We start from the raw sequence: 19,744 nt of genomic DNA on the forward strand, positions 1-19,744 counted from the left end.
TCAGTTTTGTTACCATGGCAACATATTGGGTTCCAGTCCTCCCTGATACTTAAGGCTTTGCTGGCCACCGTTGGCGTTCTGTTTTGATATTTGCCAATGGTGCCCCATCTGCATGATCCAGGGAGTGTATAAATGTGTTAGGTCGACTTCGTTGTCTTGTTAAATGTTTTTCAAGCTGAAAATCACTGAAATATTGAAATCAGGTCGAAGGGGACTGGAAAAGAGTGAGTTGCCATGGGAACCGAATTTCTGATAGCTGTTGGTGTATTGCCTTTAGGACTATTAGCCTACCAGGTTTCAATGGTCTCTGCTGTAAATTGACTGAGATAGCTCTATTTATATGCTTGATTATATATTGAGTTGATACTATGACGTCATCAGTCCTCTCATTTACATATTTTACACATTTTTCAAAGATAAATATCTCTGGAACCAATGCAGATATTAAGAAACGGTTAATGGCGTTTTTAATCTTTCCTAGAATTCTACGTGATAAAACTTAAACTTCAAGAGGTGAAAATTTGATCACAGTAGCACTTTAATGTAACAAAACATTGTCTATAAACTTTTTTTAGCAAGTTTCCTTTCTGTTTTGATCAAATGAATCAAAGTTGAGCAAAGCGATTTCACAGGCACAGCCGCTGTTCAGTGATATTGGCTTACCAAGTCGTCCCCAGGCTATATTGCTATAAATAAATACGCGCGTTGGTGATTATTTATGAGGATATGAGTCTTGTCTATGCCGGGATTCTAATTGAAGACGTCAACTACGATGCAGCTAGAGTAATTTTCGACCGTCAACCGCGAAGAATATAAAATCCAAATAATGCACAATTTAGGCCCATAAAGCAGTTCGACAGTTTAGGCCTTATATTGGTTTATTAAACTGACTTACAGTTGTAATTGAGTAGATTTGTTTTCTTTGAAAAGGTCTTATGCTTTGCACTACCAATTGTCTGAATGTACATAATGACTACACAACACATAAATTAAAGTTCTTTACTGAAAATAATAAAAGATGTTGCATTTCTGAGATTGGGAGACTGGCACTTGTAGACCAGAATGCAGTTCGACCAACAAAGCCACGCATATCTGTTGTTTCGTGTAAATCATGGCTTGACAGCTTTAAATTTCAATCACTCTTCATGACATCTGGAGTTCCTGTCCCAAATATAATTCAATGTGAAACAAGGTAAGTTGAGGAAAGGATAGCTTAGTAAAATTATCAAGGAAAAACAGCGGTTTAATAGGTAAATTGAAAGACGTTTACAGCTGTCAGAATCGCGGAAATCAGGTCTAACAGGCTTCAAATTTTCAAAATTTTCTGGGGGAGCATGCCCCCAGACCCTCCTAGCAGCATGGCACCGCAGGCGCCATGCTATGTGGGCCTTCGACCCCCATAAAATTTGGACTCCCACTTTCAAAATCCTGGCTAAAAGCCTGCCAAGAGTCAATACACAATGCCATAATTTTCAACTTTTTATTAAACTCAAACATTGCCACCTGTTAACATTTTTTCAATTTACCACAACTTTCCACTGTTGGTTTTTCACTGGCCAATCAAATGCCAACTTGTTTGAGGAGATAAACCGACAAAAAGAGCATCAAGCTGATAGATTGCAAATAAAAGTAGTTATTGAAAATAAGCCAAAAAATTATCAACAACTTCATTGTGTGGCAAATGATGTGGTATATCGCAATATATATAATAAATTATTGTGAATTTAAAAAAGTTCAGAAAGGTCCTGAAGAGAATGGAAAAAAGAAAACTAGGAATGAGGCTACAGCCCGGGGGCTATGACAAACTTGAATTTATATTCCACTTCTCAACCCTCTTGCCCAATCATTACATGCACTATACATGAAAACGATTATTATTTTCTTAATTTAATAATAACTATATTATTTCTATTAATTGGTAGCTTCTGTCCAGTTAGGCCAATAGGCATCTTCCAAATAAGACTGTCCACCCTTCCCTTTAATGTCCTTCTCCCACTGGGCCTCACACTTCTTGTACAACAGCATAGCAGCCCTGGCATCTTCCACTGAACTGTGTTCATTAACTTGGATGTCACACTTCAACAACTGCCTTGTGAGACGTTTTAGGGATGGAGTAGAGTTCCTAGGAAAACCAGCCAAAGATCTCAAAGGTATGTGCTTAGATGTGTCTCTGATAAGATCCGGGTAGTGTTTTAAATTAAGGACTTTCAAGTCAAACTGCAAAGCATGACCCACAAGTGTGCGGTTCTTGATGATTCGCTTGACTTTTTTCCTCGCCGAGCGAAACGAAATGGCGTGTTCCATGTGTTTCGGACGAATACCACTCCACTGTGTCCTATAATCCGTGATGGGTTTGTTCGGTTTAACGTATACATCGTAAAGAATGTCCCCTTCGTAGTCAACAATGCTGCATCTCGCCAAAGCACTTGCCTTTTCCTCCCCTACTCCAACCATTTCACAGTCTAATGCAACCGGACGCCGTACTTTCCAGACTTTCGACACTTCGGACTTCTTCTTTGCTATCATTTGACTACTTAACACGCACCTGCCTTCATTTTCGGCATATAAAGAATCGTTTGAAAAGCAAGACAAACTACTATCCACAGAAATCGTGTCACAATTATCCATGTCATCTTCTTCACGGTCGTCGAAAACTTTTCGTTCACAACAGATGTTTAATTTGCTCATATCTCTTCGCTGTCGCTTACAATTTCGATTTTCCCTCCCCGCAAACTCTCTAACTTCTGATGGCTTCATGACGAAAGTGCTCAATGCAATGAAAAAGTCTCAGACTATGAGAAATTTAAAGAAATATGTCGCCACGTGGTGCAATCCTGCATCCGCCATGTTATTTGTTGCGTAACAGGAAGGACTGGGGACAGGTTTAAGATTTGTCATCGGGGTGCATGCTAGTTAGCTTTCTTCTTCTTCTTCTTCTTCTTCTTCTTCTTAAATACTTAATTGACGTAAAGTAAAGAGGATGGCTGCACTTTGGGGTTAAAGAAAACAACCAAAAATAAATAATCATTAAGTGTTTTCCCAAAAACCCTGAGATCAAAAGTTTTTAAACTCTATTTAAATTTCTCGTGAGACCGCGGGAATTTCATATCCTCCCTCTCCCTGTTTTCCCTTCAGCCCCCCCCCCCCCCCCCAAAAAAAAAAAAAAATATCTATTTACTGCTGTTTGGCATAGATGATTAAGACGCAAATGAGGGTTATCGACAAGACCCTCGGGGATATGTGATATATTCCTGGCCCTAAGTGCAGTTGAGTGAGTAGTTGATGGGCTTTCGAAATGCAAACAAAATATTTGTTCTCTCGTGAGCAACCGTCCCACGTACGTTATAAATTGAAAATACCTGTTGTAAATTTGCATTATACAATTCGCGTCGTTGTGAAGGGAAAGACAGAGAGGAAAATATGTACGAAAAATAGTAGTAAAATCCTGATGGTCTTTAATTTTCATAGTTCAACCTTTCCAAGACTACTGGAAGAATGGATTGAATGGCCGTAAGTTTTCTAACGGAAACGGAAAAAATAAGGACTTGCGGTTCAAAAGAAAAACAAGACGTAATGCTTTACCAATTAAGTCTTCACGAGTATTGCAGGCTGCTTTAAACTGTAATAAAGATTACAACAATGAATAAAACAATAACATAAAAAAAAATGATTCTAACAAATATTTTTTTTTTGTTGGTTACAACTGATACGACCATGTTAGTTCTGAAGAAATGGTTGATAAGGTTGTGTTATTGTCGTAAACTATCTGGATTGAATGAAAGTATGTGCATTGACTGTCCATTACTTTAGTGTTATATTGGTATATTTTAAGAGGCCTTTGTGGGGGACTACATCGAGGGGAATATGTCGAGGTGAATGCATTCCATTGTACTGCTGTTACATTTTGTTATTAAAGAGCTATCCCGACGTTTTCAGCTGCTCTCTCCCTAGCTAGCTCAATCTCGTACCCAGAGTCTTCAGGCTTTTTGGTCAGCGGGGCAACGCCGGGAAGACTCTGGGGACATCAAAAAAATTCAATTTTTTTGATTGGCTGTTCCGTAACGGTTTCCATTGTTTTACCGCAGAAATCCTGCGGTGATAAAATTTGATGTCCCCAGAGTCTTCCCGGCGTTGCCCCGCTGACCAAAAAGCCTGAAGACTCTGGGTACGAGATTGTAGCTAGCTAGGCTCGATTACCACCCGCTGCTCGGGAAATGAGCCCGCACTCACTCCCCCTCTCTCCTCGGAGCTATAGAGGAGCTATTTATATTAATCTCGTACCTGTCTCGTACCCAGAGTCCTCAGCCTCTTTGGCCAGCGGTTGGTTTTCAGGAGAGACTCTGGGGAACCGCAGGATTTCTGCGGTAAAACGATGCAGGCCGTTATGGGGCAGCGAATCAAATAATTTAAATTTTTTCGAAATCTCCAGAGTCTCTCCAAGCGACGAACCGCTGGCCAAAGAGCCTGAGGACTAGACTCTGGGTACGAGAAAATTAACCAGACCCGAGTGAGTGTCAGAAATCGAGCCTACGCTCTCCATTGCAACAATCAAACCCACCACCAGCTTCTCCGATCGTCAGGGGTTATTGGATATGATCCATTAATAAGAACAAAGAAAATCAAACCAACTCAAATATAAGCCCATTAATTAACGAGACTTTTATGTGCAGGATAAGCATGTCAGTTCAAATCAAGATCAAACAAAACATGAGTTTCCCAGCCACTCAATTTATTTTCTTAGTAAATGTAATACTCTATAGTTGTAATAACCAAAGTTACTTGACTGTGTTGCAGAAACAAATCCAATAAACTGTTCTATAATTCACTGATAACTTAAACTATATAGTATACCTTGGCCAATGCCGCGCTTAATCTTTAAATTACACCGTTTTAATTTTACATTTCTATACTCTAAAAAAAAATACGATAAGTGGATCGAGCAACCCCGCTACGGCCGGCATTAAGGACACAAGACGCATTTATATATACACGAACGTTCAACTGGCAAAGCAATCTGTGAAAATTTGGGAAGGTTAAGCAAGTTTCTTGACTGACTGCAATAGAGGTCATTAAGATCCTCTCTGATACAGAACTTATAAGTATGTTGTTCGACTTTAAAGCATGAAAATTGTCGTGCGAAAGTGAAGTGAATATCACCGCATAACCGCATGCGCAGTCTACGAATATGGTCGTCATCGACAGAGATCGACGCCGTCTTCAACCCGAAGATTACTTGGGTTTTTCCTCGGTCCTGATTTACTCCACTCAGACGCCGTCGTCGTCACTTCCTGATTACTATAAAGATTCCTTTTATACATTCATACATTACATACATTTCAGCACAACAACGCGATCTCTTAAAGAAAATATCATGTATTTTGAAAAACGTATGATGCTATTCGAGGTTTCTGTTACCATGGAAGCAAAACTGATTTAATTTAGGAAAACTAAAATCTACTGTAAAATCATGTTTCTTATGACCAGCTCTGCTTGTGTCTCTACTCATTTATACTAAGTTAGATATGTACCAAGCATTTTTCCCCGTTCGCCAATACAGTACAATAGTTTCTGTCAGTAGAAACTAGTCCAGTTTCTCGATCATGCATATGACCTCTCTCATTTCGATATCTTTCCAAGGATAAGAAATATTCTTATTTACGATCCTTACAACACATCGGATTACACGCAGGTGCACAGTAGTCTGGGCACGGTGCCGGGCAGGTCTTGGGTTCAAACATCTTTTGTACTGGTTGCCATGGAAACCTCTGTGGGATCTGGCCCGCGGGATAAGCTGGGTACGGCATCTGTGGCGGACGATACGTGTTCACTGGTGGGAGTTGTTGGAAAGGGAATCCGGTGGGAGGATGGATAGGTTGTGGGGCCTGAGATCTTTGCCCAAGTGGACGAAGTCCTGGTGATGCAGGTTGTGGGAAAGGAGGTTGTGCTTGGAACTGCTGGCCGGTGATAGGGAAGGGTTGGGGCACCGGATATCCCTGGTTGAAAGCAGGAACAGGGGCTGGCTGAGGGCGGGGAATAGTTAGAACTGGGCGATAAAGTTTGATCCTCCAGGTTGTCTGAGGAGTAGGTACTTGGTAAGGATACGGGGGAAGAGGAGTTTGTGGAACAATTCCCAGGGGGGAGTATCCCTGGGGTATATATCCCGTGAAAGGATAACCCGGTGCAACCATTCCGACCTGAGGAGGTTTCACGTGAGATTTTTCCGAAGACTCTTTTCCTTTTTCTTTGCCATTCTCTTTCTCTTTATTGTTTGAATGCTTTTTGGGTTGTTCTACTAAGGGTCTAGGTTGATAGTACGGTGATGGCATGTACATAGGGGGCACCGGAGCTGGCTGGTATGGTTGCTGAGCGTATGGGTAAGTAAAAACCATGCCTTGTATCTGAACTGGCGTTTTATTGTCACCTGGACCCTGTCTGTCTTTCTTGCTTGGTGCCATCTGTAAGAACTGAGGTGCAGCTTGTATCGGCATCTGCTGCTGTTGCTGTGGAGGTGAGTAAACTGGCCACGATGGAGTATATACTGGTCTTGCAAAGGGTTGGTATGCCTGTGGGGCTTGACGTAGAGGTTGGGGTTTAGGTGGTACAATTAAGTACTGCATGGGATTTGGCAGAGGGTTTGGTGTGACTTGAGGCTGAGGGCGAGGTGGGACCTGATAGCGATTCTGCTGTTGTTGCGCGGGAAATAGTAACGAATACAACTGTGGTCGAGAAGGGACTGGATATGGTCGTTGTGGCATTGGCCGAGCTACGTATTGGTGTTGCTGTGGGAACTGGAACTGCTGTGGTGTGGGAGGTCGGTATTGATATTGGGGTTGAAGGGGTAATGACGGCTGATACGTCATTGGCCGCGCTGGGACTGGATACTGACCCTGTTGAGGGTACTGAGGTCTGATGGGAAATTGGTTTTGTGGAGGATAAGCTGGAATCTGATTTGCTGGATTATAAATTGGTAGGAGGCCAGGCGAGCTGTAGCCAGGCTGTTGTGGCAGCTGCTGTTGTTGAGCTCCAAACATTCCCCCAGGGGTGGTTGGAAAAAACTGCTGCGCACGTGGATCACAGCACCACGGGCTGCAGGCGACTGGTGCACACTGCGAGAACGCGCAGTAGGCTGGGCACGAGTTACCAATCTGGTCGGCTGGTGAGACAAATTCGTGAAAGATATTAGAGAAACCTCATTGGATTAAATTCGCAACTAATTATGCACTGTAAGGCGAAAAAGGGAAGGTTACTACTCTCTTGCTTCAATTGTTGTTGTTGTTGTTGTTGTTGTTGTTTTTTGTTTGCTTCCTCGTTTCGCAATAAAGATCGAGTGTAGGCTGTTTTTAACTACGCCGAGTTAGGAGCCCATTAGCCATTAGCTTGATTTCGTTAGTGGTTTTACGCACAAACGCGTCAGTCTCCACCGTGTTTAGGCCCGGCTTATTAATATTCTCCTGAGCTCCGTACCCTTGGAAGAGCCTATTTTGGGAATATTGGCTAAGTAAGGTATCAGAAAAGGTTGTTTTCCTTTCTTCGTTTATTCATCGCCAAGATGTTCGTTTGGCGCCCCTCCCTCTTCCCCGCAGCTATGACCCACTCCGTGCATGGTTGTGTTTGGTTCCCACTCCTTTTCGATTCCGATCTTGCTTTTCCATATAACTTACTTATAGCCTTTGGTGGTGAGGATATCGCACTACCCTCATCATTTGATTCTTCCTTTTTTTAGCTTACCAGTAATCAAAGTTGCGTTGATCAGCTGCACTTTCTCTCCGTGTAGAGTACCAGACACGACACTTCTCTTAGCAGAGTTACCATTTCCTTGTCCGCGAATCGCGTCTCGGAGAAGCTGGATTGGGTCGGTTGGGGAATCATCATCCGGAGTAAAACTCAATTTTATGTACGCCAATATCTTATCACCCTCTCCTTTGCTGTTGAGAAAAATAATTTTCGTTATATTCCCAATTTAAGAGGAAAACAACATCCCCACCACCCCTCTCTAGCTGCAGTTAAGCCTCTTCACGAAGCCTTGAATGTTTTCTTCTTTAACTAAAGGCAAAGAAATGATGATGATGATGATGATGATGATACATACATACATACATACATACATACATACATACATACATACATACATACATACATACATACATACATACATACATACATACATACATACATACATACATACATACATACATACATACATACATACATACATACATACGTTTTTGGTTGTTGCAAACGCGCGTTCGAGGAGTTCGGACGCGCCAAAGTCCGCTCCAGTATTTGAATCGATTTTGGTGTGAATTTTACAGTACCAAGTTCCTCATGTCGGTCAAAACGCTCAAGAAAGAGAATGACGAACTGAAATCGAAACTGAAAAGCTTCGAATCAGAGCTGGAGTCGTTAAAAGCTTCGCTGAAGACTACAATAACAAACAGAGAAGAACAAGAACATGGCGTCCAATTCTTAAGCGACGAATATGATGATCTCACAGCGGGTAGAAAAGAGATGTGGGATCAAATTAAGCGACTATCCAGTAAACTCGACACAATTTCATCGCAAGTCGATCGAATTTCTCAAGCCATCGACTCTTTTGAACTGTACAGCTATCAGTACAATGTCAAGATTGTTGGCATTCCACAAGTGTCAGAAACGGAGTCTCCCGAAGACACAACCTCAATATGTCTGAAACTATATTCATGTATAGGAGCAGACATCTCAATTCAGGATATCGACATCGCCCACCGGGTCCCAGCAAAATCAGCTCAGACGAATAGCCCGAATCCTATCATTTGTAAATTCGTTCGGCGACTAGCTAAAGAGAAAGTCATGACGGCAAGAAGATCTGCCAACAATATAAGAGCTGCGGATCTCGATTTGATTAATGTATCGATCAACCACATTGGCATCTACGACCACCTTACTCCGCGGCTACAAGAGTTATTGTACGAAGCCAAACGCTTTAAGTCCGCCAATAACTATAAATACTGCTGGGCTAAAAAATCCGCGATCTACCTGCGCCAAAATGATACATCAAGAATCATTAAGCTTAATAGGATGGATGATCTTGCCACTCTGATACCAGAGAACGCGGCGACAGCCCAAGGATCTGATGCACAAAATGAGGATGAGTAATTTGTGAGAAACTGTAAGAAGTATTAGACGAAACATTGACAATCTGCAAACACATCTTTTAGATGAACTAGACTTTCAATTTTCTGTTATTGGACTCACGGAAACCAAAATTTCTTATGCTAATTCGGATCAAAATATCCCACAATTAAAAGGTTACAACTTTGAGTACGTCCCAACGCCCCTGGCATCTGGAGGTGTTGGAATGTATATCAATGACACTCTAAATTACATGGTACTAGAAAAGACCTCTAATGAGGCCTACCAAGCTCTGTGGATTGAAATTATTTTGGATAAACAGAAAAACATTGTGTGCGGGATTCTCTATAGACAACACAATTCTCCGGAATCTTTTCAATCATATTTTGACGAAGCTGTCGAAAAATATGTTTTCTATGATAAGCCCGTCTATATAGTCGGGGATTTTAACATTGACCTACTCAAGTCGCAATCTTCTAATATCAGCCAAAATTTTTTATTGACCGCTCAAAGCCTTCACCTTATTCCAACCATTGACAAACCCACTCGAGTACATAACACGTCGGCTACACTTATTGACAATATCTTTACAAATGACCTCGAGCAATTCCTTGTAAGTGGCAATATAATCTCCGATTTAACTGACCATTTTTCTCAGTTCTGTATTTCACGTAACCCTACTAATCGAGTCCTATCTCTTCCACATAAAGTGCGGGATTATTCTAAATTTTCACCTGATGATTTTAACAATGAACTTACTCAAATCAACTGGGACATTATCATTACAAACACTCATCAAGACATCGATAAAATTTTCTCGACGTTTTACAATAGATTTAATAAACTGGTCAATAAACACGCACCGTTAAAAAAGCTTTCAGGTCGTAAGGCAAAGCAATTTTCGAAACCATGGATTACTAAAGGCATTAGACGATCAATAAAAGTCAAGAACAAACTATTTTTGTCAGGCGATAATGAGAAATATAAATTATATAGAAATCAAATTTTGACACTAACCCGTTTAAGCAAAAAACAGTATTATTATAAATACTTCGAATCTAATTTATTGAGTGTTAAGAAGACATGGGAATGTATTAATACTTTGCTAAACAAAAAGAGAAATCGAAAATTCATCTGTAAACTCAAGGAACCTGATAACAGCGGTTTTACACAAGACCCATCCCGAATTGCCAATATTCTTAACAGCCACTTTGCCTCCATTGGACGCAAACTAGCTTCGAAGCTACCCCGATCTTTGCACCATTTCACTGATTATTATCGTCAAACCAGTCACCTGAATTCTTTCTTTTTTGTTCCTGTGACCCCTTACGAGGTTCAACTCGAAATTCTGTCCATCTCCAACAACAAAGCGCATGGTCTGTATTCGAGTCCAACTTCAATCTTAAAATGTGCTAGCTCTACCCTCTCTTATGTTTTGGCGAATATATTCAATGCTTCAATTAATTGTGGGAATTACCCTTCAAAACTTAAACACGCAAAAGTCATTCCCATTTACAAAGACGGTGACGAGACAGATCCAAACAATTACAGACCTATCTCACTTCTTTCAAACTTTAATAGAATCTTTGAGAGATTGATGTGTGTGCGCTTAAAATCCTACTTAAGTAAAACAGATATTCTTGTTCCATCTCAATACGGCTTTCGAGAACAACATTCTACCCAGCATGCAACGCTAGATATTATTAACACTATTCAAAATAATATGGATAAAAAGCTGTATACTTGTGGCATCTTCATTGATCTAAAGAAAGCATTCGATACGGTAAACCATGAAATACTGCTGCAGAAATTATATCATTATGGAATAAGAGGGATAGTCAACGATTGGTTCTCTTCTTATCTCAAATCGCGTTCACAAACAACTAATATCGGTCCCCATATTTCTGAAAAGGCCCCTACGGAATGTGGCGTTCCTCAAGGTTCTGTTCTAGGGCCTTTACTCTTTTTGTTGTATATAAATGATATCACTAACTGTTCAGATAAGTTCAATTTTTATTTATTTGCTGATGACACTAGTATCCTTTGCAGTAATAGGAACCTTAAATCCTTAGAACTAGAAGTAAACACTGAATTAAACAAACTTTGCGAATGGCTAACAGCGAACAAATTAACTCTAAATACTAAGAAATCTAATTATGTAATATTTCTTAATTACAAAAAGAAACTTCCTTATCAACCAACGATAAATATTTACGACAATGATAAAGTTTCATATTCAACATTAGAATGTAAAGATCATGTGAAATATCTTGGCATACTCATTGACAAGAATCTCAACTGGAAAGTTCATATAGATTTAATCGCCCTAAAAATTAGCAAGGCCATTGGCATCATAGCTAAATTGAGACATTTTGTACCCTTTTCTATTCTTGTTAAGTTATATCAATCTCTTATTTCCCCCTACCTCATGTATGGAATTAGTTCGTGGGGTCAAGCTTCTCAGTCTAACTTAGAAAAGCTCCTTCTCCTACAAAAACGAGCTCTACGTTTGATGAACTTTTCTACAAAAAGTGAACACGCTATTCCTTACTTCATTAAACTTAACATCCTACCTGTTCATTTTCTCTATGTCGAATCTGTTTCCTGTTTAATGTATGATATCCAAAACAAACTAGCACCTGTTCATATTCAAAATTTATTTAAACATGTCTCAGATATACACTCCTACAACACCCGGTCAGCAACCGCCGACAAATTTTATATCATGTCTTCACGTCTTGATCAACTAAAGAATTCATTTTCTCGATTTGGTGCACGGCTATGGAATTCTTTACCGGATAATATTAGAAAGTCTGACAACAGAAAACTATTCAAGAAACAAATACATGAAATACTAATCAACATTTTAAAAAAAGAAAATGCTTACCTTACACCTTCTTCAATTCTTGAAATAATGAAAAGCTTCTGAATATGTAACAATCCTTTAATTTCTATCAGCTAGCGAATCCCCTTTTTTGCGTCACTTGTTTGTTTACTACTTATTTAACTTTTATTTTAGTCAATTCAGTTGTAAACACCAAATGTATTTGTATTTAGTTTAGCATAAACATACCTACCCGCCTCGACTAGCTTCAGCTATTTGCGGGTAGGTATATAACACCTTGTAACTGTCTATTGTTAATAAAGTGTTGTTGTTGTAAAGTGTTGTTGTTTATTGAAGCTCCCTTTACAGGGCTTTTCAGCCACAATATATTAAAATTACAAGATAAGGCGAAAGAATAAAATGTAATAACTAATGAAATTAACTACTAAGGGAAATAAAGATAAATGAATTTTATGTTAACAGCATATTTACAGCATATTTATTTATGATGATGATGATGATGATGATGATGATGATGAAGCCTTCTCGTTTCAGTTGTATGTTCTCCGTTGTAACAAGGAAAACTTCTTTTCCAAGCTTAACCTCTTCTAACAAGCTTTCTAATAGAGTCCCATTTACAACAGCCATGTCTTAGAAAAATCCCACAATTATTCTCTTAACGTTCCCTCTCTGTTCTCTTTCTAACAATAAAGGCCAATGACCCCTTTGAATTAAATTATGGACTTCAAAATTCTTTATCAGGTCCTTTAACATGCATTTGAAGATCTCATAAGTATGTTTACCTGAAATGATCCAGAGAAACCTGTTCAAACCAGTCGAAGTCCCCATATACGGCAAGAATCTGTCATTGATTAACAAGAGAAAGCGATTATGAACATCGATACGTCGATTTCAAACACTGTAAGTTTAGGGATCCAGAGTCCCAAGCAGTCTTTTTAAACATTTGATTGCATGGCTAGGGAGCCCTAGTCTCGTCTGCGTGCGGATTTTGTTCTGTGTTTGACGAAGAATAATTAGGACTAGTCAACTTATTGTCAGTTACGGTTCAATCGATTGTAATAAGCCATTTTCGAGTTGCTTTGAACCTTAATATGAATGCGGTGCTAAGTGCAAAGTTTTTATTATGAAAATTAGTTTTCATTCACATGCAAACAAAACTAATTTTCATATGAAAAAGTTTTGCACTTAGCCTTGCTTTCCTAACGAGGTTCACAGCGACTCGGAAATGGCTTATTGTAGGCTATTCCGCTTACCGCTTCCTGAATGTGTCTGCTGAGAGCCTGTTGTCTTGGGCTTCCTGGGTAATAGAGATTGTCTGTCCAGAGCTTATCTTCGTAACGAATGAGTACCATATATAGAGAAACCCCTACGATATAAAGAGTGTTAAAATTTTTAATCTGAAGAAGTCGGTGTTGTGTTTAATGCGAAATAGGGATAAAATCTGATGAGTTTCCGATGCGTGCATGCTGTGTTCAAAGCACTTTCTGATATCTAAAGCTCGGGACCCTGCCTAGCATTCTGGATAGATGTCAAAAGAGCTCCCCACTCCAAATTTTCATAAAACCTCGGCTTCAGCATGGAATTGCTTTTAAGATTCGTTGATAGAAAAACTGATTTTTTTTAATTTTATTTTATCACTGTAAGTGTTAATAGACCTCTTAGGGGACGCTTGCAGACGAATCCTCTTGCTTTATCGCATGGCTTGTACTTCCAATTGAAGTTGGTGTTGATAACGCCGCATTTTTTGCCAGGAAAGTTCCTCTGGAAGAAATCCCAGTTCATGTAGTGATTTGGAGTTCCATCCAGCCATGACATGACACCGGCATTATTTAAGTCGCTTATACCGATCCAGGCATCCGACGCACCACCGGATGTCTGCGGATAAAGTGAAAAGCAGTTGGTATGAATAAAAGAGAAGGAATGGTTATGGCCTGCGTGGCAGGCGCTAGAAAATGGGGAGGGGGAGGGAGGGGAATCGAGTGTGAGTACAAGGTAAGGGAAGTGCGGATAAGAGGCAAGCCCGCTCACTCGCTTCGCGCGCGAAGCGAGGATGAGAATGTTCGAAAACGAACCCAGAAAAAGCGCGTTCTGAAACGGTTGCAAGAAGTGGAGACTTTGGGAAACGGCAATTATTATGTGGACGGAAACAATGATTAAAAGCAAAGATTTTTTATAGGGTTTGGTCCTCTCTCTAGAAGTAAATTCTAAAAAAGATCACAGCAGAGGTTTTCTAAAACATCAATGAAGGCGCCAACTTAAAAAGAACTGTATTGTACTTGTTCCTTTCTATTATTTTGTTAACCTGGTTCCAGAACTGAACTGTCCAGAAACAGAGCGCGCTCAAAAAATTAATTAAGTTTATTGAACTGACCAAAGTAGTTTTGATGAAAATCTCTTCCGCTTGACTCTCGATCGACGCCAGGGACGAAAATTGTTCGGTGCACTTCTCTGAAGCCTGGACCCAGTTCACTGGTCCCGGGAAGTACTTGTAGCAAACATTGTTATAGAGATGGTATCCATCGGGACACTTCGCTGTGAACAGAAAGGGTATTTTCTTAAAGGTGCATTATCAACAGTTTAATTTACCCTTCAACACTGTCAGTACCCTCAGATATGAGAGCCGGAAGAATGAAAGAAATTTCCCTCGGTTTATGACAAAAACAACTTGTTATAGAAAGCGGTTTATTTTGTTTAGAACTTTTTACCTTAACTGCGATGAAAGCCTTGACAGGAGTTATTCTGAACTGACTCTTTCATAAAATTCAAAGTATAGCATTAAAATTCTAGAAGTTTCTCATCTCCCATTCTGGTTTTGAGACCGTATAATGACATTTTTCTTCTAACTCCTGCCCTCCTTCTTAGCCGGCCCATAATTATGGGTAGTTCCGGCAGATAGTACTTGTTTTATTTCATCATGTGACCTAAGTTGTAATGTAGCAAATATTTGAGCTCAAGAATAGGTTGTTATGCTGGAAGTGGTAATAATGGCAATCTAGTAGGATTAAATTTCTTTGTAATCGCTTTGTTCAATAGGCACAATAATAAAAGGGAATAAAATAAACGAGGCGCACAATAGTCCAATTCTGACCTTCTTCTGTCACGCAACGCTACCCGTGCGTGACAGAGAGAGGGCCAGAACTGGACTGGGTGCACAACAACTTACATGGTCCTCTCTTTCCCACGCCGCTACCTGCATGAGTATGGAAGAATTATGATCGGTGAATTCTTGTTTATTCAATGTAACGCAAGAACATAGGTACAATGTCAGTAATCATACTCTTAGCTATCAGTCCAAAGTTCAATTTCGTTACAATTGTTTAATTCAACTGTGGGTATTTGATAAAGTGCACCTACATAGTTAGTCCCTGTTGGCGAACGGTTTTAGTCATTTCAGTTGTGTGCTTGACTAAAGTAAAAGAACAGTAGGTACGCAGTGCATATTCACGGCTATTGTGTTTCTTATCGTACAGGGTGTATGGCGGATTTCTTGAAAGACAGGCCACAGTAACACTTGCATAGCGAGGGTACATTCTGCTCGAAAATGATTAAATAATAATTAAAACTTGAGAAAGCTTTTCTTTTTTTGTCTACACCGTGAGTATCTGTTCTTTCTCATACCTTTCACACATGTACATGCCCACACAATAACCTTGACGAATATCACTACTCTTTAATGTGGGTTGAGTTTATTGTTGGTTCTCTTTCTTGCTCAGAGAGGTTTTTCTCTGGGTACTCCTGTTTACCCCTCTCCTTAAAAAACCAACATTTCAAAATTCCAATTTAATCTCGAAGGTGTCCCCAATTAGTGTTGTGCGCTTACTGAATGTATCAACACTTAAATAAAGCGATTTCGTTTTTCACCAACCTGTTACTGGCCTCACATTAAGGAGATAGTCTCCCTTGTTCCCAGGTGGGTTGAACAAGGCCACAATATAGGTCTTCCCGCTTCCACTTACAGCCTTTCCAATCCCAACTTCCTGCGATCCAACCCACACGAGCTGTGTAAAATAGGCAGACTTTAGTGAACCCTTCGCGCTATGGAAATCGTAAAATCTGATTTCATTGTACCACGAGCGCACACTTCTGACAGCAAGGTCCTTTGTGTCCTTGGATGAAAAAATGTTTTGGCCATATTTGGAGTTGACGTTGATTTTCTCTTGATCCTTATTGGCAAGTTGCGTTGCCCAGAGTTCTGCTTTGTTGGTGAGGTCGAGCGAGACTTGGAGAGGAGCAGCACTATGCATCAGACGGTATTCGTTGATTAGTTGCACTTCTTCCTTCAGGAACAACTGCTCGTTGTTGCCAGAAGCTGCAGAAAAATTACGCATTTGTTACTATTCAAAATGGGTGCCATGACTTTGATTGCTGGGTAGGGATTTAATGGCTAAAATAATGATGGTTGTTCAATCCTAAGAAATTTGTATTTAACGAAAATGGATGGCTGCATTTTGACCATCTTCCACTAGATCGGATTTAATAATGTGGCCCTTTAATGTCACATTATACACAACTGTTTCTTGGAATACAAATAAGCTATTTCCGTGTTGCTTTGAACCTCACTGCAAAAGCGATTCCAAGTGCAAAATTTTTGTTATGAAAATTAGTTATTTTCAGTCATGTGCAAACAAAAGTAATTTTCATTTAAAAAAAACTTTGCTCTTAGCCTCGCTTTCACAATGAGGTTCAGAGCAACTCGGAAATGGCCTATTCTCTTCATTTATGATAAAAGTTGGGAGAAATTCAGTGTTTATCAGTAAGATAATATATTTTCATTGATCATTCCTGTTATTCTCATAACTTGTATACTTGATATCGTAGGAATATTAGTATCTGTAATAGGACTACATGCTGCCCAATTTGGAAATAATTGGATGAGAAAAATTCCGAGGACTGCCAAATTTGGCAGTCCGAGGAATTTTTTGAATCCAATTATTTCCAAATTGGGCAAGCATGTAGTCGTATTACCTACCTTATTCGTACTAATTTTCGCGGGCACTTAATTTCGCGAATTTGGAACACGAATATTTCGCGAGCATTAATTTTCGCGATTTTGCAAAAAATGATAAATCTAGGACATTTAATTTCGCGAAAATTGACAAAAGACAGACTTAGAAAACCGTTTTTTATTGAATGATCACTTAAATAACGATTGATTTACAATCATGATTTGCAATTACGTAATAGAAATAGCGTTGATAATCAGACAAATCTCGCAAATGCTGCAAATCAATCAAATGCTACTGCAATATGGTACTTAATAAAAGTCAATGTAAAAGTCAATTGTAAAAATATGATTTTAAATACCTATGCCACACAGTTCGATGACTGCACGAAAGATGTTTTGAAAGAGCTACATGTACACGAAGAAGAAATGAGTGATTCAGATGAAGAAAGTGCTGAAGTAGAAGATAAATAGACTGGTGACAATTACCATGTATCTAAAAACGCAGTTAATCATTGATTAAAGCAATTATAGAAGTGTATTAAATTTCGCGTGTTTAATTTTCGCGTATCCTAATTTTAGCGAGTCTTTAATTTCGCGATTTTTCACAAATCGCGAAAATCGCGAAATTAAAGCCTCGCGAAAATTAGTACGAATAAGGTATTAATTATATTGTGTATTATTTAAGGGTAAAAAATAATGCTGATTTTGTCAGGAATATATTATTTCAAAATATCTTCGGTATCCAAATTAATAGTTAATTTGGATCGGTATCCAAATTAACAAATAATACAATGGTTGCTTGAATGGGATTTCTGACTAGCAATATAATTAGAATGAGAAATTAGGTGATAAATGCCGATTGCTGTTGGGTCTTAAAGGTTAAAAATCAACTGCGGCCATTTTCAATAAGATGTATTGTAAAAAGATCGTTCTTTGCCAGTGCTTTGCATTAGCAGGAGAGTTATATCTCAACCTCGTTCCCAGGGTCCCCTCCTACTCGGCCCGAGTAGGAGAAGACCCTGGGAACGAGGTTGGTTATATTTTCCATGTCTCGAGTCAGAAAACCTTGGCAGTGCCTCACGCAGGTGGTACAATTCAATGATGAGCATCAAATTACAATCAGCTGTAGTGAACTTACACATCTTTTCTAATATTCTTTGTCACAAAAGCTTTTAAAATATATACGGTTTTCTATGGCTTGGACTAAAATCCTAGACGTAAAAAAATATTGGAAAATGGCTGTTAAAAATTCCAATCAGTCAGATACCGATAAAACTATATATCATCTGTTTTAGTTCGTTACCTGCTGTCGTAGCAGCGAGAGTAGTGGGTGGAGAAGTGGTCTGAGCTTTGACTGTCGTCAAAAAGACAAGTAACACTCCAAAATACGTCTTAAAAGACATAGCTGACAAGCTACAATGATAAAAAAGAAAATCAATAATTTTTTCCCTGTTTCCCAATGGAAGGCTGAGCAGGGATGGCACAGTGGTTAGAACAATCGCCTCCCACCAATGTGGCCTGTTTAGTTGTTTTCCCCCGGGTTCTCCGGTTTTCTGCTCTCATCAAAAACCGACATTTCCAAATTCCAATTCGATCTGGAGAGTGTCCCCAATTAGTGCTCTACATTAAATACATTGAGACTTGAATAAAGTTATCCCTGGGAAAAATAAGAAGACACTCGTAGTCTGAATTATAAACTTACTTTATCCACCTTGAATTTAAAATGCAATGGATTTCCAGTATGTTAGATAATACGACAGATATAAATAGCAGATATAAACAGATATAAGAGCTTAAAGAAAACCCAACAGTGTTTGTGCACGATCACAACCTTACAGCACTCGTTAAGAGAATATGGTTAACCACCAGTTGGCATTCAAACAGGTATTTTGACGTTTAGATCAGTGTTAAGAGGTTCTTAACATTTTTCTCTCGACAGCATCCAAATTCAAAACAGTTCTGATTGTGGGATCATTTCGTCCAACATTGCACTGAAACAGCTGTTTCATTGAGAAATACAAATATGTTTGTTGGTGTGACCAAGGTTCATCTACGGAGCCGTAGAAACTGTACTCAACTGGTCACCTGATTCGAGGTTGCATGGTGGGTGCTAAGGGAATTGATCAATGATAACATAAAGATAATATGGTCTTTCTTTTCGTTGTCGTCGCCTAAGGCCTTGACGGGGAAAAACCATTCCCTGGCCTAAGTAAACACAACAATAATTATGTGCTCTATCAATTATATCCGGCCCTGACTTATTGAGTGTTTAGTCTAAAAGCACCCCCCGCTGTGAGATAATGAATGGGAGAGGGTGATATACGCTAATCGGGCAGCGGGATGGTAGCAGTCAATAGGATAAAAATATCAAACAATAATTGTCGAGAATATAATTGCTAAACAAGACGTACCTTCAGCTGTCACCGAGACTTCTCCCGGCAATCCAGTCAATACGGCTTCTTGACGACCGGTAGACGAAACTCGCAGCCCACAAGCCAATAAAGATATGAATTAATTATGATTTGAGTCAAAAGTGGACAACAGACAATACGGGATCTAATTGGCTGCCCAACCGTACCTGCTCGGAGTCCACTATCTGATGATTCATTTGACAAACATTGCAGTTGCTATAAAATTAAATCACTAACGGTGCATTTTAAGTTCTTGACATTGATAACCAGACTACATGCACCGTAACAAACTATATACTTGGTTTGGAATCTCAATTTATATCGGAAATCTGCTTTTCACGGCAATCTGGTTTAATAAGATGGCGGAAGGGAAGCTCAGTTGTCTCATAAAAGTTCCTCTCGAGGGTGCGAAATACCAGACACGCGTGACGA

The 19,744-nt window shown here is 39.4% G+C and overlaps 2 protein-coding genes across 2 annotated transcripts; both read right to left on the bottom strand.

Moving 5' to 3' along the window:
* Window positions 1-1,466: 1,466 nt before the first annotated feature.
* LOC146470570 (uncharacterized) lies at window positions 1,467-2,849 on the bottom strand. The gene has a single exon (XM_085121749.1). The coding sequence runs from the start codon at window positions 2,755-2,757 to the stop codon at window positions 1,912-1,914; it is 846 nt and encodes a 281-aa protein (XP_084977875.1). The 5' UTR covers window positions 2,758-2,849; the 3' UTR covers window positions 1,467-1,911.
* A 2,668-nt stretch (window positions 2,850-5,517) lies between these two features.
* LOC146470571 (uncharacterized) lies at window positions 5,518-19,401 on the bottom strand. The gene is made up of 10 exons (XM_085121724.1): window positions 19,313-19,401; window positions 18,205-18,314; window positions 15,822-16,265; window positions 15,120-15,146; window positions 14,328-14,488; window positions 13,612-13,831; window positions 13,210-13,322; window positions 12,739-12,797; window positions 7,729-7,925; window positions 5,518-7,153 (listed from the first exon to the last, which is right to left on the bottom strand). The coding sequence occupies exons 2-10, from the start codon at window positions 18,302-18,304 to the stop codon at window positions 5,652-5,654; spliced, it is 2,823 nt and encodes a 940-aa protein (XP_084977850.1). The 5' UTR covers window positions 18,305-18,314; window positions 19,313-19,401; the 3' UTR covers window positions 5,518-5,651.
* Window positions 19,402-19,744: the final 343 nt, after the last annotated feature.

Source organism: Pavona decussata, unplaced genomic scaffold (assembly GCF_977016875.1).
Source record: "Pavona decussata unplaced genomic scaffold, jaPavDecu1.1 SCAFFOLD_113, whole genome shotgun sequence".
Lineage (NCBI taxonomy): Eukaryota > Metazoa > Cnidaria > Anthozoa > Scleractinia > Agariciidae > Pavona > Pavona decussata.

Excerpts from the sequence above, each read along its gene's own strand:
- LOC146470571 (XM_085121724.1), bottom strand. The coding sequence starts at position 18,304 with ATGTCTTTTAAGACGTATTTTGGAGTGTTACTTGTCTTTTTGACGACA. Across the intron at positions 14,489-15,119 it reads CGTGGGAAAGAGAGGACCAT|CGAAGTGTCCCGATGGATAC; the intron begins GTAAGTTGTTGT and ends TTCTGTTCACAG. Across the intron at positions 13,323-13,611 it reads CTGCAAGCGTCCCCTAAGAG|GGGTTTCTCTATATATGGTA; the intron begins GTCTATTAACAC and ends TTTATATCGTAG.
- LOC146470570 (XM_085121749.1), bottom strand. The coding sequence starts at position 2,757 with ATGAAGCCATCAGAAGTTAGAGAGTTTGCGGGGAGGGAAAATCGAAAT.